This window comes from Mustela putorius, unplaced genomic scaffold, assembly GCF_011764305.1.
Source record: "Mustela putorius furo isolate JIRA1106 unplaced genomic scaffold, ASM1176430v1.1 tig00003909_pilon_pilon_pilon, whole genome shotgun sequence".
NCBI classification, from domain to species: Eukaryota; Metazoa; Chordata; class Mammalia; order Carnivora; family Mustelidae; genus Mustela; species Mustela putorius.
In genome coordinates this window covers 13,767,750-13,790,484 of record NW_025422057.1, presented here as the reverse complement: position 1 = coordinate 13,790,484, position 22,735 = coordinate 13,767,750, and the positions used below count along the sequence as shown (strand labels likewise).

Sequence of the window (22,735 nt, the reverse complement as noted above, 5' to 3'; positions counted from 1 at the left end):
CAGACCATCCCCTGCTCCCCAAATCTGTCCAGGGTGTCCCTGAAACCACCAGGTACCAGCAGGGTACCGCCATCCGATGTCTCTATCCTCAGCCCTACCCCCATCCCCAGCGTTCCAACCCAGGCGGGCAGAGTGTGAGTTTGCTCTAAGGGACAGCATGACCTTATGCTGTCACTAGGTCACTGTGGGCTCTCAAGGTTACTGCCCCTTTCTAGGATTCTGTTTCTTCATCTGGAGAACGAAGGGGTTGCTCAGAATGCTCAAGACCCCCACCTGCAGCCTCTAGCTGTACCGACTTCCCAAACCCATCCCCAAACCACACTGATGGTGATAAAGACCCAAAGCTTTGAGTCCTTCCCGCACATCTCCACCAATTCCACGTGCCATGACACCTCAACTCAGCAAGCAGTAAACCTCCGCCCCAAATTGCTGACAGAGTGTTGGGGTTTGATTTTGCCAAGGACAGAGACACACTGAAAAATTTTTTTCATTAAATCTATCATCTGCTATTACATTTGATTCGTAAAAGAAAAGGAAAATGGGACCGTCTCAAGTATCTGTTGCTATTAGAAACAAGACCCACATTTCTCACAGGCTTGCATCCGTTCTGTCTACACAGTCCTCACCTAGGAACCATCTGCTGCGAATGACTTCCTCGATGACTCGCACCGTCACTCCCAAGTGGCAGCCGCTCCCTGACCACCGGCCAGGGCACCCCCGTGCTCCCCCTTATCCAGCAAGTGACCCCGGCCCCCGGCCAGGGTGAACAGTTCCAGGCATAGGTCGCCACCAAGCCTGGACCCAGAGGCGCTCCCCGGCGATATGGATTTGAGCAAGAAAGACAGATGGGGGAGCCCATAACGTGGGCGCACAGGGAGAAGGGAGAGGCTACAGCAGAAGTCAGAGACTGGGGTGGGGAGGGCTCTAGGCTCCCAGCACTTTTCCTCCTACACCGGACATGGAGGGAGTTCCAGAAGCCATCCTGGGATCCTCTGTCTCTAAATTCTCCTTCTTGGCTCCCTCTGGCTAGAAAAGGGCTAGTTCAGCCCTCCTTAACCCTGGCACAAAAAATCGGCCACCACCACTGTCAAGAACGGAGGGACAATGCAAGGAAAGAAAAAAGGCTGTGCCAGGGGCTCCCCCATGAGGGACTGTCGCTTACAACCACCTGCCCGCAGACAGGTTCAGGCCGCCATGCTGTCTCGGACTGGGAGGGGCTGGCTGGACCCCAGTGTCGAGAAGTATCCTGAGGCCTGCGCTGGTTCAGAGGGGGGAAGTGTGCAGAGGCAGTCCGCCGACCTGGGTTGTCACGCTGGCCTTGCCAAGTATCTGGGGGCGGTCTCTGCAGCCCTCCCTGGCCTCCATGTGCCCACCTATAGAAGGAGAGCAGCGGCCCCCAGGTCCCACCAGCCAGTGAGGCCGTCCTCAGCTCTGTTTCCTCAACAGCTTCCAAGTCCACTTTGGGAACAGAACTCCTGACATCGGTCCTGCAAACACTTTCTTATCCCAACGCGCAGAGATGGCCCCTCAAGGACGAGGAAAGAAAAAGAAAGGAAGGAAGTGGCCAGAGGACCTTGGCCTTTAGTCCACAGAAACAGGAGGCCAACGAGGCCAGGTTGTGGCCTCCGAAGCAGCAGGCCAGGGCGCCCACACCTGCATCATCCGTGTCCCAAGCAGGAACCAGGAATTGGGGCACAGAAAGCACAGTTCCCAGTCCCAGGGAAACCTGCAGACCACGGGGTCTTATTTACAAAAAACAGAAGGCGCCAAGGAGGACCCCATTAGTGCCACACACCAGCAAAACCCACTTCTGTCTGAGGTCTCGGGGTGCTTCGCGGGTCCATCCTACAGACCCTACTACCTTCCCGGAGCCTCGATTTTCAGAGGGCAGTAGTGGAACACAGTAAAGCAAAACGACTCAAAAAAATATGCTCAGAGAAATAAAAACAGTCTCAAAAGTCCAGCTCATGTACTCAGACATGAGGGGCCGAGAAGAGCGGAGCCTCTTCCACTCGGCCGAGGCATTCGAGGTCCCACTCCATCACGGGGCAAATATTGTCAAAGGGCCACTCGCTGGACAGCAAACAGAAATACCAGCCTTTCTGCTATAAAGTGGTGTCTTCCTGCGAGTCCTCACATTCTGCAAAATCGCACGCTAAAAATAAAAGGATTCATGGGAAAGACAGGGTTGGTGACTGTCACTCAACATTTATAGGACCTTTCCCTTGCACCCTTCCCAAAATGGCTGTGGATCCAGTAACAGCCCTGCACAGTGGGCCACACCGGCCCCTGGACCCCAAACCCCATGAAGTCGGTCGTTGGCTGGGGCTCCTCCTTTGAGAGGACAGGCCTCGGGGGCGCTCACTTCCTACAGAGCCCACTCTCGCCCAACCCAAAAAACCCCACCCAGGGTATCACCTGCACTCGCTGTGTTCTTACGGGGTAATCCCGATCCGGCTCCTTCCCCGGCCCCCTCGGGGTCCCCACTCAGCATGAGGGGAGCGGAAAGACACTGAAGCGGCCACAACTTGCACTAGAAGGTGCACCTGTAGACTTTCAGAATTTGGGGTGGGGGGTTCTTCTGTTGCTCTTTACTCGTGAGAAAGCATTTCTGACCTATCAACCCACAAACCACTGGGAAAAATCGTCAGGGAGCCAACAGACTTCCACACGTACCAACATCAAGCCCCCGTTCATCCCTCATGGAAACACATGCTGTGGACCAACAGTTAAGTAATTTCTCACCGTTTTTAAAAAAAAAATTATTTAATTTATTTATTTATTCAGAGAGAGAGAGAAAGCCCATGAGTGTGCAAGCAGGCGGGGAGAGAATCTCAAGCAGACTCTATACTGAGCACTGCCAGAGCCCGACCTGGGGCTCCATCTCAGCACCCTGAGATCATGACCTGAGCCACGCAGATGCCACCACTTCCCCTCCCCCACCGTGCTTTTTTTTTTTTTTTAAGATTTTATTTGACCAACAACCATGTAATTTCAAATGTAAGATACCAGAAGTTGCTTTTCAGAGAATAGGACTATAGGAACATCTGACTGTCAACGGGCAGACTTCCTGGCATTCCACATCCACGGAAAGTTCTAAGAAGTGAGTGACCCTGACCTGCAAGCTGTGTTAAAACGTACAGCAATTTTTAAGTTTGTACCTTTATCCCTTTCATCAAACTGACACAGATTCAAAGCGGTCACCGATTCTCTGCAGCACCTCCCACGAAGAGGGGGATCTGCCTCTCTACCCCTCGAACCTGGTGGGCCAGTGACTTGGCTTTGACCTCTAGAATGCAGAAGTGACAGCACGCAACTTCTCAAGAGGCCTTCCTTGTGACCTCCTGCTCCTCCTCTAGCCGCCGGAGACCACCACGGACAGCAGCCCAGCTGACAGCCAGCACCGACCCCTGGGCTCCTGAGTGAGACCAACACGGGCTCGCCGGCCCCGGGGGAGCCATCAGAGGCGGTCACAGGAATGCAGGTGGCCTCTGGAAGCCAGAAAAGGTAAGGGAGCAGAAGCCCCCAGAACCTCCAGAAGGAAGGTTCAGCCCACACCTTGACCTCAGCTCAGTTAGACCCACTTTGGGCTTCCTTCCAACCGGAAGACGATAAGGTAATAAATTTGTGTTGTTTTATGCCCCTGAGTTTGTGGTAATTTTTACAATGGCAACAGGAAGCTAATACAGCAGATAATTCCCCCTGCCTACAACGATGTAGCTTAGGATTCTTATTCATAATAACAATAATAGCTAATAATGATAACTGACATTAATTTCATGTCTACGGCTGACCTTGTTCTGAGCACTCTTCCTACATAAACTCATATAACCCTCACGAAAACCACATGAAGAAGACTAGTACAATCCATATTTTACCGATGAAAAAACTGAGCTTTCTGGATGTTTGGTAACTTGCCAGGGTCACAGAACATGTAAATGACACAGGCCAAGCTTGAACCCAGGCGGTCTGGCTCCAAACCCCACGTCACACCCCTCTAACCCCCAAATCAAACCAGCAGGGAGAAGAGTCCATTCTGGCCACTTAGCGAGCACCTTCTACAGCTAAGCTTTGCGCTTGACTTATATTCTCTCATTTAATTTTCACGGCACCCCACTGGGGCAGGGCTACCAGTCAACCTTGTTTACAGAAGAAGAAATGGAAACACAGCAATGTTACACCCAGGAGTTACACAGCTGGACCTTGGAGTGTCCGAGCCCAAAACTCGGGTTCAACCACACGCCCTCCTGCTTCTCTTGTCCCACGTGAGGCTCACGTGGCTGAGGAAAGCACAGAGATAAGTATCACGACAACAGAATTTATCTTTCAACCTGGGATATCCAGAAAGTGAAAGGAGTCATTATTAATAATTTCACTGGGACAAGAGGTACAAACCAGAACAGTCCCAGCAAACTGGGCCACATGGCCGCCCTCGAGATAAGCGGACAAAAACCCAGACCCATAAGCTGCAGTTCACGGTTCCCTGTGGGGACACTGTGGAGCCCCAGCTGACATGGGCCCCAGCTGACCTCCCTGGCTCCCAGGTCAGGGTCATGGTTGGAAGCGGAGGGGTGGTTCTGGCAGAGCCCAGAACAGTATCTGCAAAGCTCCAGGTCTGGAGTCTCAACACAGAGACAGGGCCCATCCAAAGGTGGACGGGAAGTCCACCTAAGGGCAGAGGTTGGCATCCCTGGATAGAGTCCAGCGATACAGAAAGACCTTGAACCCCACTAGTGTTTCAATCAAGAAGGCCAGCAGGGAGCTCAGAGCCTTGGCAAAGGGCCACAAGGGCATGAAATGTGGCCAACAGTCAGAGACGCCCAGCCCTCCAAAGTTCTGGGCTCTCTGGCCAAGAAGTCATGTAGACTGATGCTCGGGCTAGGGTCTCCCCCTTCCTAGCCATAGGATTCCAGGCCAGCCCTTTTCCCCTCTGAGCCTCCTCCACGAAATGCAGCCACTAATAAATGTCTACGGAATTCATAATAATAAGTAACAACAGACAATAGCAAAGGAGCCACAACCTTACTGGAGGTTGTGGGAGTAAATAAAATCTGCTCTGAAACCGGTACTATTGATTACTCCCACTTTACAGATGGGGAAGCTGAGGTGGGGGTGGGGGCAGGGCTAAGTATTTGCCCAGAATCTCATAGCTGGCAAGTGGTAAAGCCAGAACTGGAATCCAGGTGGACTGTCCCTGTAAAACTGCATAGAAACATTCTCTGTCCCCCACATGGCCAAAGTAAAGCAGCCCATCCTAGTTCAGGGTCCCTGAGGGAGGGCCCCATTCCCTGATAGACAGAGATGCCTGTGGTGGCCCATGGACAGGGCACCAGTTCTCCCCTGACTATAAACTGTCAGGTGTTGCAAACCCACTCCCAGGGCCCCTCCTCCTGGGCGCTCCAATTCCAAAAGGTCTAAGAACGAGAAACAAGGACCTTCCGCCAGGTGATTCCTAAACCATTTCTCTTCTTGTTCAAGCCCCTCTGGAGAAGGACTTCCAGAAAAGAGAACGTCTCAGTCTGGTGCTCCTGTATCCTTGACCTCCTCTAGAACTCTCTGTTCTCCCTCTTACCCCAAGCGCGGCCTCAGCCCAAAACCTTCCACGGGCAACAGCATCTCCCGAAAGCATTCTGACTGTATGTGGGATGCCACACATTTTCACTGCAGTCCCCTTCTATGTGGGGCAAGTGACACAGGTTTCCCATTTATGGAACTGATATAAGTAAGTCTCTTAAAATAAATGCGTTTTTCAAAAACCAGCAGATCAATTTTAAAAGTCATCAAGAAATCACGGTTTAGGTGGTCAGTACCTATGGCAGAATCAGGAAGGTGAATCTCGAAGAGGTTGAAGACAGAGAAAAAGTTCCCTAAGTACAAAATGTGCCCGTGGAGGTTTTGCTGACAGCCCTGAGCTCTGTTCTAAGGTCACCCCTCCCTGACGCCCCTCCCCCCAGCTATCTCACCCTGGGGCACCTCCTCGATTCCTCTGAGCCTCAGTTTCCCCTTGTGTGAAATCTCCCACTTCATGGGGTATTTATGAAGATGAAATGACACAATACAAGCGAACCATGGAGCACAGAGCTGGTACCTACGAAGTCTGCTGACTCAGTCTAGCACCAGGGAATGAACCGTGTCCAAGGCTCCTGCCCTCTAACCCCCTCATGCTGAGGTCCCAAGTTTGAAATCCAGATATGTGCTAACTCACAGATTTGCCAAACTTGGCTGTTCACTCCAAGAAGTCCTGATAGAATAGTTCTGCAAGGAGGCCTAGGCATCAAGACATGTAAAAAGCTCCCCGGGTGATGCTAACAGGCAGCCGGGATGGGGAACGAGCCCCAGGGGATGTCCAGTGACCAAAATGTGTAGCTTCCGACACTGACATGCTCCTGGACCCGCCCTCAGCCGCCTTCCTTCCTGCCTCTCATCCGTGGGCTCTGCAGACATGGGGGAAAGGCGCTCAAGGAGGGCCGACTTCGTGTTTGCTGGGAAAGGAGTGTTCCTCCCTTCCAGCGTTTTGCTTCAGGACCTGGACATATTCCCTACCTAGACCCAAGTCGGAAAAACCGGAGCAGAATCTGCCCTCCTTCTAACGCCTGCAAAGAAAGCAGATCAGCCGGACCCGTCATCATGCCACACAAGGCAATGGTCATCCCTGGGGGCATCTGGGAGGCAGAGACAGGAACGTCCCCTCTCCCTTCCTCCGCTGGGGAAAGAACTTGATAAATTATGGCCCCTCTGATATCTGCACTGTTCCCACAACAGACCAAGGCAGACACCATGTGCCCCTCACCCAGACCAGGAAGAGAAAACTTAGCTGGAGTCCACACGCACTTAGGGCTCCAAAGCCACATTGCTCCCCTACCCCTACCCCTACGCACCTGTGACAGCCCATCTCTGAGCAATGGATTGGGAATCGTTTCTAATAAAAGGGGGGCAGCAAGGATTTGAGGAACCCGCCACGGTGGGTGGGGTCGGTGTCAATTCTTGGTCCCCGCCGTGGCTCACCCTGCTCCCCTATCAATGTCCAAACATGCTGCAGGGGGAAGGCGCTCACTCCCTACCCCACGCTGCTCATTCATTAAAGCGCCTGGTTCCTCCCTGCCATTCTAATTATGCACAGCAATAATAAAGACGCTTTCTCCCTTACCAGAGGCCTATTTATGCGCTGAGAGAGCATTTCGCCCCCACAATACTGAGTCGTCACTCAAACCCTTGTTGGAATCAAAATTTCAGCTCTTCAAGGATTGACTGAGCCCTGCCTACAGCCCTTCAGCTTCAACCCACTCCTGAGCATCCATGTTTCTAGAAGCACCACTTTGTTGCAGAGTGGGCTGGATGCAGATGCCATTCCCCACTGCTGTGTTCCCTTATGGATTACTGACTGAGAGTCACTCAACACACAGTAGGGTGTTTATTGAGCACCTACTATGTGCCCTCCCTAAGAATATGGAAATGAAAGACACAGTCCTTGCCTTTGTTGGACAAAAGACATTGAGAGAAAATCTCAAGTTTTTAGGGTCCTTGACTGATTGATGTCCCGACTCAAGCATTCATTGGCCACGTGATTTGATCCCTTGGCTGAGCAAACTAACAAAGTCTCAAAAGCCTCAACTGTCTCATCAGCAAAATGGGGTATAATAACCCCAACCTCCTAGGGTTGTCGCAGGAGTCAATGGGATGTGCACATATGAAGTTGGAACATTGTAGCACTCAATGGACACTAGTTGAGATTACCAATGATCAGTACCAAACGCTCTGGGACCACAAAGGCAAGATCTCACCAAGCTGGATGAGTCTACAAAGGCTTCCTGAGAAGAAAGGAGATCACAGGGCTCTGAGAAATGGGACACTGTGTGGGGTGCTCGCACAGGGAAGAGTACACAGTGGCAGGGGCACAGCTACAGACACACACGGACATGAAAGTGGGTCCCTGGCCAGAGCCCCAGCCAGATGCTCTGGATACCCAGAGCATCATTTCAACTTGTCCTCGGCTTCTTGGGAGCTGCAGCCAGTGCCCTCCACTTCCATCTGCAGTTTGGTGGCCATGGGGAAGTGAGGCAGCCACACTCCACGAGGCGTGTGTGCGCTCATTCATTCCGACCCTCAGTGGAATTTCCTCAGGGCCTATGCCTTGCCTGGCGCATGTTGAGAGAGGCTAGACAGCTTGACCACCCCCCACCCTTCACTCAAGCCCACTTCTTGAGCGACTGAGCCATGCAGGCCTGGCAGCTCCCTCCCTCGTAAAATGGGCGTAACAGGACCCCTGTTAGCCATTCGTTCAATAACAAATGTGCGCGGGGCCAAAAGAAGTAATTCAATAATTTCAATAATTCAAAATTTTCAACAGAGTCCTCACTAAATGTCCATGTTCGAAATGTTTGTTTTTATCGTGATTAACTACCAGCATGCTAAGAATCCCATCTCCAAAGCCCAACCCAGTGCCTCCAGAGGCACCCCCAACACGGGCAACTCCCCTGCCTGCTGTTCCTCTCCCTAACCCCATCTCCTCCCTGGAGTAATTGACTAGGTTTCCACTGCCCACGCCTACCCCTGACTCGGTCACCATAAGAGCTAGCCTGGCCTGAACCATCCCACGGGGCCCCCCATCCTCCCCCCCCACCCTGCCCATTCATCTCATCCTTCTAGGGGTCCCTGTGTCAACCAAGGCGGGTCTTGTTGGGGGCAGGATGAAGGTCATCTCAGCTTTTGCCGTCCAAACCTCTAAAGATTAAAAGGTGGCCCTTGGCAAATTAATGTAAATATTTAATTAAAGGAAACTCATAGGAAATGCATAGAGAAAGGGAATAGTGATGAAGCGCTAGGTACCCATCAGACAGCTTCTTCAACTACCAACATTTGCCATTCTTGTTTCATGAAGAACTCTACCCACACCCCACCCCCACGTGCTCCGTTGGGAAACATGTTATAGCCAGTCTTTCCGGCTCATCGCACCACCCAGGGCTCTCACTGCCCAAAATCCCCAACAGCTTGATCCCTCTGCAATCATCCTTGAAGCATCCTTGAAATAATCCCCAGAAGAACACCATTTTCATGTTCCTCATACAGCAGGCATCACTGGCCACACCCACAGGGGCTACATAGGATGGCAGCAAAGGGCTAGAGCCCTGCAATCCCATGGCCTAAGTCCAAATCAATACTTCCTAGATGTGTGACCTTGGATAGGTCGTTCAATCTAGATTAGATTTCCTACCTGGGGGAAAGGGCAATGCTGGTAACAGGTCTGTTGCAGAGGCTTTAAGAAATAAAATAAGCTATGCTCCTTGCCCCACACAGAATATTCAGTGAGGAAATCTTACAAATAGATGTGTTAGATGATGGGTGAGCAGGCTCTGCTCCCATAAGATACTATTAATATCTCCCATGTTAGAGATGAAGGGTTGGGAACCAAGAGAGAACCAGCAAGTTGCCAGGGACAGCCTGCTCTGTGCCCCAAGTCCGTGTGTTGGATATTTGCACAGGCTGCCTCGAATTGCAGATCACTGAAGTGAAGACACACTCTAGAGCAGGCACATGGGAACGGTGGCAGGTGGCCCAGCACACCCAGCATGTGTCTCCCCATCCTGGATGGAGAGCTCTCCCAACCTGAGGACAGGCAACCACCCAGTGTGTGTGTGTGTGTGTGTGTGTGTGTGCGCGCGCGAGCGCGCGCACGTGCGCACGTGTGTGTGTCTAGGGTAGGGGTGCTGAATCCAATTTTACAAGACAAACGTGTGGGGTGTAGGGGGAAGCACGTTCCTGCTCGCTCTTCCGATTTCACACATCCCATAGCCAACCTTGAATCTGATACAGCCAACCACTGTTTATCCCAGCATGAGAGACAAGAAACTTAAGCTTTAGCAATTCTTAGCAAATCTGATGTCCCTCCCTATCACCCTACATTTTTTTTTTCCAATTTAAAGAAAAAGTAGGGGAGGGGGAATGAACCCATCCAGTTGCTGAGTGATATCCAGACAAAGCCACCAGCCCATTGCGCCTTTGCCAGCTGGGGAAGGGCAGGGGTGGGGGCAGATTTTGATGCGCCTTTGGGCCTGGCCTGAGCTCTCCAAGGCCCCTCCCAAGAGTGAGCCCTGTCAGGATGTCCCCCTCCCCCCGCAACTCCCCCACCACTGCAGTGCCATGCGGGGAGGCACCTCCCAGATCTGCTGGAACAATGGGCTGGGGAGGGGGCAGGTGCCGCTCAGAGCGCAGCAGAGGGCGGGGGCCGCGACCAGTCTGCAAGACTGCAAGCACCCTGCCCATGGTGGCTGCGCTGCCACCTGACTCAGTTTCCCCAGCTTTGAGGTGCCCGCAGAGCTTTCCCTGGATGAATTTCCCTCACGTCCCAGACATTTTAATTTCATCCTCGCCAGGCAGCTTACCCTGCCGCTCGCCGGAAGCCACTGGGCTGCGCTCCCCTCCTGCGGCTGCTACTGCTAAAGCCCCTCAGGTCAGACACGCGCGGCGTCTCCGTGCGCCCAACTTTCCCCACTTGGGACCCACAATCCTGGTCAGGCCGTCCCCTCCGCTGGTGAAACCATGATTTATAGTCCTGGGCTCCAAAAGCTGCTCCTCCTCTTCCCCCGGTGCCGGGTCCTCTCTCGGTCCTTACCCGGCACCCCCGCCCCATCCGAGCCCTAACCACGCTCCCCAAAGAAAGCGGCCATAGAACATTTGCAGAATGCGAGCGTCCGTCCTCCGCACTGGGAGCCACCTTCCTCTCCCCCGCCAGGGCAAGGAGGGGACAGACGAGCCCTCGCCGCTTGGCCCCTCCACCGCCGGCAGAATCCCTGGGGATGGGCGGGGCGGGCAGTGAGCCGCAGTCCAGCCCGGAGCTGCGGCCCCCACTCCCCGCACGTACGCGCGACCTCGGCGGGGCCAGGGGACAGCTCCAGACCCTTGGTTTGCCCCCAGGCTCCCACCCGCGCCTCGCTGAGTCACGGAAACGAGCCGCTGGGGATACGGGGCCACCCGGCGGCCGGCCCCTTACTCGGCAATCGCGGGCGTCCCCGCACCGCGCGCAGGGGATGGGCACCCGGGATTGGTTCTCACCCGGACTCGCAAGGCCCTCCCCCCAAGAGGCGCCACCCTGGGACCGGGATGTCCAGGGCACCCGGGCAGGGGCTGCAGTTCCCGCCGCAGTGTCCGCACCCCAGCCGGGGTGCGCAGCACGTGACCGGCGGGCCGCAGGCGGTCCCCCTCCCCCGGACCCCCTGCTCGGCCGCGGCGCTGCCCCTTGCTCCCAGCGAGGGCAAGATGCTGAGGGGTGCGCGCCCACTTTTTCCGAGAGGGAGCTGCGGGGCGCCGGGCCGAGCGCGCCTCATCCCTCCCCGGCCCGCCCCGCCGCAGCCGCAGGACCCGCGACCGGCGCTCACCTCGGGGACCCGTGTCGCCGCCGCCGCCTTCCTTGTCCGCCATGGTCGCGCAGCCCCCGCCCGCGAGAGGAACCTCCGGCGCAGCCCCTGTGCCCGTGTGGGTCCCAGTCCGCGTCCTCGGAGGCGCTCGGGCCGGGTCTGATGCGCCGGGCAGCGGGAGCGCTGCTGTGACGCCGCCGCCGCCGCCGCAGCCCGGACTCCTCCCCGCGCTCCTCCCGGGCCCGCCCCGCGCCCCGCCCCGCGGAGCCTGGCCGGCGGGGGAAGGCCGGGGAAGGCCGGCGCGGGGCCCGGCTCGGCGTCCCCCCGCCCCCGGGACCCGTCGCTCCGGGTCTGGCCCCTCCTCTCCCGGGCTCCCCCCGGAGCCCGCCGCCGCCGAGGAGGGGGCGCGGTGGGGACTCGGCTTCTCGCCAGCCGGCCGGACGCCGGCGCACTGAAGGCGCACTGCTCGGCCAGCGGCAGGGACCGGATTTCAGGTCCCCTCCGCCCCGCCGCGCCTCCGCTCATCGGAAGAGCCCGGGGCCGAAGCCCTGCGGCAGGCACCGCGCAGGAACCGCAGTCTCCGGAGGAAGCCCGCCCCAGTCTCCACCCGGTCATTTCTCTCCCCCTCGGTCCAAGGGGAGCAAGGGCCACGCGATGGAGGAACCCGGCGCAGCCAGGGCTCAGGCCTCAGACCGAGGACCTGCGCTGGGGTGGGGGGGTGGGGGGGCTCGCTCCGAGCACCGCGGGAGGTTGCCCCGGGCTGCCTGCGGGACTCCATGGCAACTCGGGACCCCGGGGGCTGCCTGTCGCGGAGGCTGCGACGCGCCTTCCATATATGGGCTCCCAAGCCGGCCCTCGTTCAAAGTCTGAGAATAACGGCATCAATAATGCAGAGCTTCGGTTAATGAGTCATCCTCCCTGTCCTCTGGCCCCGCCCCACACACGTGCCACTGGCACCTGTTCGCGACTGGCCAGGTGGCTTCCGGGTCCTCTGTGCAAGGAGGCAACGACTCTCATGACCACCGTTACCGGGCCCTTCCCTGACTCCTGGCCCTATACTAAGTGCTTAAGAGCCTTATCTCATTTTCTTCGCATAACTCTCAGAGGTGACTAGTGGTCCCCATTTTGCGGAGAAGGAAACTAAGGTTTAAGGGATTTCAGTGATGATCCCTAGACCACACACATCAAGTAAGTGACCAAGGTGGGATAACCACCAGCTTGCTCTGAGATGGCCACAGCTCTCAAAAGGTACCTAAAGGAGGCTTCATCATGCTGCCAGGTTATGGAGGAGGGGGTGGGCGGGGTGCTGCTGGGAGACCCCAGAGACCAGCCTCTGCTCAGAGTGATTTTAGGGTGATGCGTTAAAAAGATGAACTTGACCTCTGTTGGCCTGCATTAAAAATCCTGAGCCTACAGTCTCTGACTGTAGATGAGACCATGAGCTAATAATTTAACCTCTTTGAGCCTCAGTATTGTCATCTGTGGAATGGGTATAGAGAGCCCACTTCCTAAGAATGAAGAGGACTAAATGAACTGCTATATGTAGCCTTGGTTGGGGTCTGGCACGTGGTAAGCAGTCCAAAAAGTATTACATGTTATTAAGTCATAGGCACCTTTTTACAGTGGACAATAGTCAGACAGTGGGCAATGGGGGGCCCATGGGGGCACTCCCAGAGTGGAGAACATGGTTTTCCTACCGAGCGCCCTCTCCCTCCCAGGACTACTTGCCTACTGAGACAATCCCCCATTATCTCAAAGGCAGGCTCAAGACACGGTCTGGAGGCCAAGAGCACAGGGCACCCAAATGCAGACTGGAGGAAGAGTGAAGGCAGTGGTGGAGGTGACGAGGCTAACCCTGCAATGGCCCTTCAAGCTGCCTTCCCAGTTCTGCCCCTATATCCCCACTGAGTGAAGCTGGCCAGGCTGAGGCCACATGAATTGAAGCTCAGAGGGCAGGGACAGCCACCAGCACGCTGCCCACTGAGCACGTGTCATAAGGACACGTGCCAAGGCAGTGAGGCCAGAAATTAAACGTGGTTCTGACTAAGTCTCCTGTGTTCCAAAACCATGCTGAGCCTCCCTCTTCTACAAGAAAAAGCTCTAACTCTTCAGCTTAATGTTCGACACCTTTGACAATGTGCCTTGTCTGGCATCTCTCTCCCAAGAAACCTTCCTTCCACCAGCCTTCCTCGGATATGGCCACAGTCTACGTCTCTCTCCATGTTGGACAACCCCATCGTTTCCCTCGTCTACCTGCCCACAGCCAGGCATCCTTCAGGGACCCAGTCCCAGGCTACCAGCCCAGGGAATCCTAGGACAACACTCAACCCCCAAGGCTCCCAGGGCAATCTACACACTCGCATATTTTGTTTTATTTTTCTCCTTCTTCCACACTGCTGCACAGACAGCTCAGCACTCAGAAGCCTCCTCCATCTATCTGCAGAGATGCCCACCTCCCCGCCCAGGGCTCGACCTTCCTTTGGGGCTCCAGACCTCCTGAGAGTCTCCCCAGAGCACCTCCCACGCCCTTCCCTCTCTCCCAAAGCCCAGCTCATCCTCTGCAGTCCTCCCTCCTGGCCGCAGGATCTCGATAAGGCGGCATCACCCACAAGCCACCCAGGGTCCACACCTGGGCATCAGCTCTCACTCCTCTCTCTGCGTCCGTCTGAGTTTGGTCAAACTCCAAGTGCGGCGTTACCTAGCTGACCGTAGACATTTCCACTCCGTCCTCACGGCCACCACCCTCGTCCACGTTCCCATCACGTCTCACTGCCTACATTGTCTGTAGGACCTCCTCACCTTCCAGCTCCTGTCCTACCCTTTGGGCCATTTTTTTTTTTTTTTTTTTGGTGAATCTGGTCTGCCCCGCCCACCCACCTCTCAGCTCCTCCCTGCCCCGCCCCTCAGGACCTCTTTCAGTCCTTTGCCCCCAACCCCGCCTCAGGTGCTGGCATTTCAAATGCCTTAAAATGTGTTTGGTGTTTTGACCAGTTCGCCCCTCATCGCTCATCACCAGCACCCTGAAGACCTCAGCATAGACCTCCCAACTCCAGGGAGCCTTCCCTGCACCCCCATCTGGCCCGGGTGCCCCTCTTCAGTATCCTTACGGCATCCTGTCCCTCTCCATTCAGAGTCCTGACCCCCAGCACCAAGACATTGGTCTTGGCAGCCTGTCAGAACCAGCAGGAACCCCGCGGTCCCCACCCTCCTGCCACCTGTGGTGGAAAGGCCTCAGGGCCACCTGCCCTCTCTGCTGACATGCAGCCACAGTGACAGGAGGGCACGTGAGGACAATGGTGGGGGGGGGGCATGCAGGCCCCATGCTGTGGGCACAGAGCAGAAGACAGTTTCGATTTTCAGGGAGCATGAAAGGCAGTGCACCCTCTGCCTGGGGCTTGTCCTCGGGGCTTTAATCCTCTCACTAATTAGAGACGGCCCTGGCGAGCACACATTGGGCCAGCCGGGGCGTCATCTACTTCTCACAGACCTCCGCGCTGTTTTCTAGCAGAGCAGATGGAAGCACAGGAAGGTGGGGGCACCTGCGCAGACTTTCTCTGGCCACAAACAGCATGGCCTGTCTCTGTCACTCGACAGAGGGAAGGGCTCCCCCTGTCCTCTCCTGACACCCAGAGCCTCGTCCACCAGTAGCAGCAGCCTAAGACCCCGTCGCTCCTCTGCTACTGGGTCCTACATGACCTGGCCTTCTGCTGCCTCTTGACTCTGGCTCCTTCCACTGTCCCATCCCTCACTCCAAACTGCACACGCCATCCATGTGCACAGGCCCAATCTCATCCCACCTCCCGGCCTCTGCTCTAGGTGGCGGCCCTGCCTGGGACCCAGTGCCCAAGACATGCACATGGCTTGCATCCTCACTCACTCGGGACATGCCACCCTCCCAGATGGTTCTCCTGTTGCCGTCCCGTGCCCACAGGGAAGTAAGCTCCGTGAGAGGAGGATCTCGGACTGCACTGCTCACCTCTGTATCCCCAGGTCTAGACGAGCACCCGGTGTGTGGCCGGTGCCCAACAAAAGCTTGATGGAGAAGGGACGGGCTCCATCACTGAAAGAGGAGCGTGACAGGCTTCGTGCAGCTGGGAGGACCCAGCCCGCCACGGGGACATCCCACGGACTCCTGGGGGCTCTCACGGCCGTGGCAGAGCACGTCCATACTTGTGGGAGGTCACTGGGCAGCAAGTCCCTGCCAGTCCGCCTCGAACTTCCCCACACAGGGCTCCCTGTGGACTCCCTTCAGAACCCTCCATATGATTTCTTCTCCACCTTCTGGGCCAGAGGGGCCCAGACTGTGGTCTGTCGTCGTGGGCAGCGAGAATGTCCCCACCTCCACTCCTATCAATTACAGGTCTCAATGGGCCACTTGAGTCCCCAAAAGGGGCCCAGCCCAGAGCCAAGTCACCACCTTCTGGTAATTTCATGCTGATCACTCCAGTCACATGGGCCTGTCCTCAGGTCCCCAAAGAACTGGCACCTCCCTGGGAGTCCACTCTCCATTCCTTTTACCACCAAATCTCTCTCCTCCTCCAGGTCTCAGCTTAGACAGCACTTGTTCCAGAAAACCACCAGGCCCTCCAAGACAGCACGAGGCCCCCACTCTGTCATCTGTGTCTGACTCCCCTGACCCTCCTCTCTTAGCACCATCACGGCTCTGGGTCACTACTATTATCAACCCATTATATAGAAGACAAAATCCAGGCCCAGAAAGGTGCAGCTGAGAAGCTGCAGAGCTGAGACTAGAACTCAGGTCTTTCCAATGTTGGGTGGCCCATCTCCCCCACCAGCGGGCAGGGTCAGCCATGTGCACAACCGTGGCCCCCAGACTCACAGGGGCCTGGAACAGACAGTTAAATACTAAAAAGGAAAACAGCTCCTCGGCTTCAGGCCCTCACTTGACTCATCCCCAGCGCACAGCCCAGCCCCCAGACACCTCGCTGCAACAGTCCCCCACCTTGTCTTTCAGCCCCCACACAAAGACACACCTTCCTCGCTTCCTGATGGATCTCCCACTGAGGGTGCTGGTCCTGGGGGTGCAGCAAGACAGGGACAGAGCAAGTGAAGAGTGTGGGGTCACATGGAGTCAGCCAGACTAAGGTTCAAATCCAGGCTGAGTAATTCCCTACCCCTCTGGATCTGTTTCTTCATCTGTAAAATGCGTTGATAACCATAGGCAGGATAATTGTGGGAGACAATATATGTAAAACACTCGGCGTAGGGCTAGGCTACATACACTACAGTAAATAGGACTTATTATTTAATTTTCAAATTGGGGCCACAGAAATGCCTACTATATTATAATACATTGTATATATTGTATATTATAAATTACAGAATGGATTTAGGTAAAAAATTTCGGGGTCATAAAAGACACATGGAAGATATGGTGGTGAGTGGCTTTTAACAAAATGTTTATCCAAGAAAAATTCTTTAAAATTTTGAGAAACACTGATACTAATCCAAATCTGGGCTTTTATGTAGGAAGCTTCCAGTAAAAGCTGCTTTGGACTTTATAATATGCCGCCGGAATTTTGTCTATAAACTGAGTATCATAAAACTGCCTCCTTTATAATGGCACCAAGATTCAGATGAGCCAAGGCAACATGAAAACTTCAGGGAGTAGCACCAGGGTGGTTCAGTTGGTTGGGTGGCCGACTCCTGGTTTTGACTCAGGTCATGATCCTGAGAATGAGCCCTGCGTCAGGCTCTGCACTGAGTAGGGAGTCGGCTTGAGAATTTCTCTCCGTCTCTCTCTGCCTCTCCCCATCCCCCCACTCATGTGTGCACACTCACACGTGCGTGTGCGCTGTCTCTCTTTCAAATAAATAAATCTTTAAAAAAAACTTAAGGGAAAGCCTAGGCTATAGGTCAAGGTCCTGACCTCTGACCTTTAGTACATCTTAAAAATCTGAACTCAGAGCTGAATCGTGGTGCCCAGTTTATACATCCTTTTCCCTTGGATTTCTATTCCATCTGCTGTGAATCAGCCTCTGTGTTATAAAATTCCAAAACACGCTTCACATATACAACATGGGTTGCCACAGGAGTCTTCCAGGAGAAACATTCACGTTCCACAGGAAACTGTTTCTCAGAATTTCACAAACGCTCCGGCCTGCAATGTAAACATGCCCGCGCAGGTAATGAAGAGTCGTCCAAATATTTTTTTGTAAGTATTTCAAACAGCAGAGCAAGCGTCTGCGGCTCCTCTCTCAGCAGTATTCTCAGAGCGGCTCAAACCCTGGCTCTGCAAGCGCCTGGTTCCTGGTAAGATGGAACATTCTGGAAGTCCGTGTATGAAGGAGGCCAGCACAGAAAGTGCGACCAGGGATGAGGCTCAGAGAAGGAAAATGGGAACGATCCCGGTGGGGGGGGGGGGGAGCTATATCAACAAGGGCTGCAACAAACTAGCTTGTTAGAGCCAAAGGTTTCGAGTTACAGAAAAAAATTACTTGTTGCATCTCGCTCCTAGCCCAGTGCCTGGCTCTGGAGGAGCTCGAGATACATTTGTTGAAGAAATGAATGAGTGGTCACGTAAATAAATAAATAATGCGGTGGCAACTGGGGCTCAGAGAAGCTAGATCTCTCGTTCAAAGTCATGCAATTAGGGACAGCCCCCTGCTTCTCAGCTCTGCTGGGCTTTCAGTCTCCCCCCCCCACAAACTCCCCCCCCCCAAGCCCCCCTCCCCGTCACTGCAAAAGGCCCAGCAGGAGACTAACTGCAATTGATTCCTGATGACTACAGGGACACCAGAGGCAACAAGGCCCTTTCTAGCTCTGCGGATAGGAATGTGGTGATGAGTAGCAATGTCCGCCTCCTGCAGAGTGTGGCATGGAGCTGACCTCCAGGATCCCTCCTCTCCAACTTTCTAGAATTCTATACCAGGCAAAGAGAGCATTCTGAACCCTAAAAAGATAAATCTGAGCAGATCCGGCCACCTGCAGCTGCGGGAAAAGCCCCCGAAAAATCAGATCTCCCCTATCTTGGTGCTGCCTTGTCACCTGCTTGTCTGGATGGTTCTACCCCATCCAGGCACCTAGAGCTGCCTCTGTGGATAGTTCTACCCAATTGTGGGAACATCTGCACATCCCACGTAGATGTGAGAGGCTGCTGTGCCCTCCTGGCCTGCATGGTTCTGTGTCTTCTTCCTGGAGGCAGGTCTACGGTCCCAGGATTTGCCTGGAGAAGGGGGGAAGGCAGCACCAGGCTGAGGGAAGGGAGATCTGCTTTAAGGTCATCAGGTCCCTGAGCTCAGCCTTGTGAGAGCTTGTCTCTGGGCCTCACCCATCAAGTGGAGAGGGACCATTAAGTCTTCACCAAGTGCCCATGAAAAGACGTCCTTGAGTTCTGGAAGCCATAGACTAAGAAAGAACAATTGGATAAGGACCTTAATCACGAGATTCATTCACTCCTTCCATAGATATGCATGAGGTTTTACTATGTACCAGGCACTTTGTTTTAAGCTTGGAGGAAGCCAAACCACCAAAATGTGTACACTTGGTCAGCAAGACTCTGTCTTTATTCTGGGGGAAAGCGTTCCCCGACTGTACAGTTCCGGGCTCTCAGCATGCTAAAGCCCAGCTGAGGGCCCTTAGAATCCAGACTAAGAATCGAACTCAAAAGTCTCCACTGGGGACGCCTGGGTGGCTCAGTGGGTTAAAGCCTCTGCCTTCGGCTCAGGTCATGATCCCAGGGCTCTGGGATCGAGCCCCACATCAGGCTCTCTGCTCAGCAGGGAGCCTGCATCCCCCCCCTCTCTCTCTCTGCCTGCCTCTCTGCCTACGTGTGATCTCTGTCAGATAAATAAATAAAATATACATTTTTTAAAAGTCTCCATTGGTTAGCAGCTAAACAAAATGGTGGCTTTTCCATGGGTACACTGGGCAGAGGAGGCCGGGCCACATCAGGAAGTAGGCTCTGAATGGTGGAGCAAGGGAGGTCTCTGGTGTCAGGTTGGGTGTCCTGGACAACTTAGCCAAACTCCTCAGAACCCCTGTCTCTCCCTGTAGAGAGGACAGTGATGTCGCCCTCCTGACAGGGTAGCATGATCAGTGGAGACAGTGCCCGTAGTGCTCAGAGCTACTCAGGCGGCCGCTGGGGCGGACACAGCTGAGCCATCACACCCAGAGCGGCCGGCCCACCTCTGTCTCCCGCTAGTTCCAACCTCAGAGGTTTGCTTACCCTCACTCTCTCTCCCCCAAAATCCCGGATCTATTTGCTTGCGATGGACTTCCATTCTGGACAGTGCGCCAGGCCGTCTGGGAACAAAGCATGGGCATTTGACCAAAGTGAGGAGATGGGCACATGAGGGGGTCTTCACAGACTTCGGGATTCAGGAAGAAGATAGCCTCTGGCTATAAAATATCTTCAAAACCTTGTCTTCTCCCCATCTCCCTTTGACTTTTACTCTGCTTTGGCCTTTTTCCTCATTAACAAATGCAGGATGAGCATCACTTCTCTGGATGGCCACCGCCATCACCGCCATCATGCTAACACAGACCATCCCTTTTGTCTCTCAACAGCCTCCCTGGGCCTCCAACTGCTACTCTTGCGCCCCCTTCAGTTCAGCCTGAGAGATGCCCGGGAAGTTGGTCAAGATTCACTTTTCTCTGTTCCTAACCCTTCCAAAGATTTCCCGCTGGAACTAGGATCAACCCAAGCTTGTTTCCCAGGCCTATGAGGCCCTCCAGGATGTGACCCCATTCACCCTGCTAACTCCATCCTGGTCATACCCCACTCTCATCACCCTACTCCTGGGCCTTCACTAACCCATATGACACACTCACATTTAGAACAAGGAGTCCCTTCCTCAAGACACTTGACTTCCAACTGCTGGGAAATCAGCATAATATCCTGACTTAATCAAAATAACACACTAATTTTATCTTCCAGAAAATGAAGGTAAAAAAAACATACAGGTCCACAATGTCTAAGATATCCCCCAGGATTGAACAGTCTACAACCTAACCAATTATACCCGGTAATTTGACACTATTCTGTCTTCTCTCTTCTTGACCAGGTCCAATACTCCCTGCTTCCCCCTCTGCTGACCTCTCTCCCCACCTCTGCCCCTGCTTAATATCATCCAACTGACTCACCTTAAAGGTCAGCACCCTGGAGAGGCCCTCTCTGGTCCCACGTGTTGTTTCATGTTATATCATGCCACCCCATTTTTCCATGACACAAACATACTTTAAAGCCACTTCCCTTATTGTTTATTCTGAGCCTTTCCCACTAGACTGTCCCCTCCCTGTAGGCAGTAGCAATAGTAAGTATATGTTTAGTGCTTACTGTGTGCTAGACATTGCTCTGGGCACCTCACTTCTATTGTCCCATTTAATCTTCATAACAATGCAGAGGAAGGGTCACTGTCCCCATTTTACAGACAAGGAAACTGAGGCCTACCATAATTACCTAAGGAGTGAGTGGCGGGTTCAGAATTTGCACCTGGACGGTGTGATGACAGGAGAATGTCCCAGTCTATTCTGCATGCCATGGAGAGCTGTGCCAGACTGTGTCCTGGTGCTTAGCCTAGTACCTGGCATGTAGCAGGGCCTTAAGAAATGTGTCAAATGAATGAACAAATCATCCAACTGGAAGGCAGAATTACAGTTTACAAAGCACCTTCACATCTCTCCTCTCGCTTGACTCATAAAATACTTAGAGGGAAGTGTCACTATTCCTGACTTTTTAAAGATGACAACATTGAAGGCCCCGTGAGACCACAGGCAGCCTTGGCCTCAGGTCATAAATCAAAGCGGCTGAATTAAACCATTCGTTTCTTTCAAATCTGCTGTTTGATTCAACGTTTTCATGTATCTTCTGCATCCTACCCCATGATGTGTCTGCATTTGTATTTTGTTTTTGTTTTTAAGATTTATTTATTTATTTAACAGAGATCACAAGCAGGCAGAGAGGCAGGCAGAGAGAGGGAGAAGCAGGCTCCCTGCTGAGCAGAGAGCCCCATGCGGGGCTCGATCCCAGGACCCCGAGATCATGACCCGAGCCGAAGGCAGAGGCTCATCCTACTGAGCCACCCAGGTGCCCTTGTTTTTGCTTTATATTATGTTCCCTATGTGGTACCTTTTACCCTCATGACTTACTCACTCAGTAACTGGAAGCCTGGACCTCCCACCCGCCTTCCCCCATTTTGCCCAACCCCCACCCCTATTTGTGTTTGTTTTTGAAGCAGAACTAACATCTTAGATATCTAGGACTTGTTTTTAAACATCCATCTTCTTGCGGCAAGTTTCAAGCATCCACGAAAGTAGAACAGAATAATACAATGAATCCCCGGGTACCCAACATCCAAGTTACCAAATTTTTATAAAAAATCCAACTCATCAAGGGACACGGGCTCTTCCAGGAAGCCACTGCAACAGCTGTCATTCACAGCTTATGCGCCAATATGCTCATTTAATGTCCACAGCCTTCCCTCTGAAGCACAAGCTAATATTGGCCTGGATTTCAGATGTGGACATTGAAGGTAGTCAAGGCAGGACGTTGCCGGAAGTCTTGGAGCCAGAAGGAGCAGAGCCGGGAGCCACCCAGAGCTGGGCAGCTTTACCATCTGGACATGAAGTCCTGCTCTAAAGGAAGTGGGTCCATACCATTTTTTTAAAACATCCCACTCCAAGTCTGCTGAGACACTCTCTCTTGTTCATTCTCCTTTTCCAACAGACACCTGCAAGTCCCTTGCTGTGCTGCTGGGCAGAGATACAAAGTCTAGCCAGATGTGGACCCGGCCTTCGGGAGCTCCCAGCCTCGGTAGAAAGGAGAGAAGCAGACGGGCACAACCCAAACTCGAGGCACACCTTGACCAGCACTCGGGCATGGAAATAGGCTCTGGGCCTCCTATACCCTCTTTCTCCTCCATCGGAAAGCAAGGCCCTAGAGGGCAGGGGGCGGGGAGCAAAAGGCTTAAGGGTTAAGCAAAAAGGTTATGAGTTTGGGAATTGGTTTATCCTTGGGTTTGAACCCTAGCTCCATCCCTTCCAGCTCTGTAGTCTTGGGTAAGTAAGTGTCCTTCTCAGATTCCCTTGTAAAAGAGGGTCGATAAAGCCCCATACCCTAGGGCCACTAGAGCTTTACATTAGATAATGCTTCCCCAGCTTCTTCGACAACGGAAACTTCCCATCAGTGTCAGTCAGTACAATTGGTTATTCCTCACAACCAGTTCTCAGTAATGGTTCCGGCTTTGTGGTGCCTGAATGAGGCACGAGCTTTAGAAAAGAGGGTACGCGTTTCCCAGGAGACTATTTTTCTTACTCAGCCTCTCCTCAGAAAGTCTGTAAATTTGGAAAATCAACAAATTAAAGGTAAAACTTAACAGCCTACCCTACTCAGCCAGCCAAGGGATGCGGGCCACGTGTGAGAA

The 22,735-nt window shown here is 53.8% G+C and overlaps 1 protein-coding gene across 2 annotated transcripts in view; it reads right to left on the bottom strand.

The window, feature by feature from the left end:
- HSPA12A (heat shock protein family A (Hsp70) member 12A) overlaps positions 1-22,735 on the bottom strand; it is a 155,066-nt gene that overhangs the window by 52,302 nt on the left and 80,029 nt on the right. Inside the window, exon 1 of one of the 2 annotated variants that reach the window (XM_045068922.1) lies at positions 11,373-11,570. The exons of the other annotated variant lie outside the window; for it this stretch is intronic. Coding sequence (XP_044924857.1) covers positions 11,373-11,415 — 43 coding nt within the window. The 5' untranslated portion in view covers positions 11,416-11,570. Of the gene's footprint in view, positions 1-11,372; positions 11,571-22,735 lie in introns of those variants that run through there. 2 annotated transcript variants of the gene reach the window in all.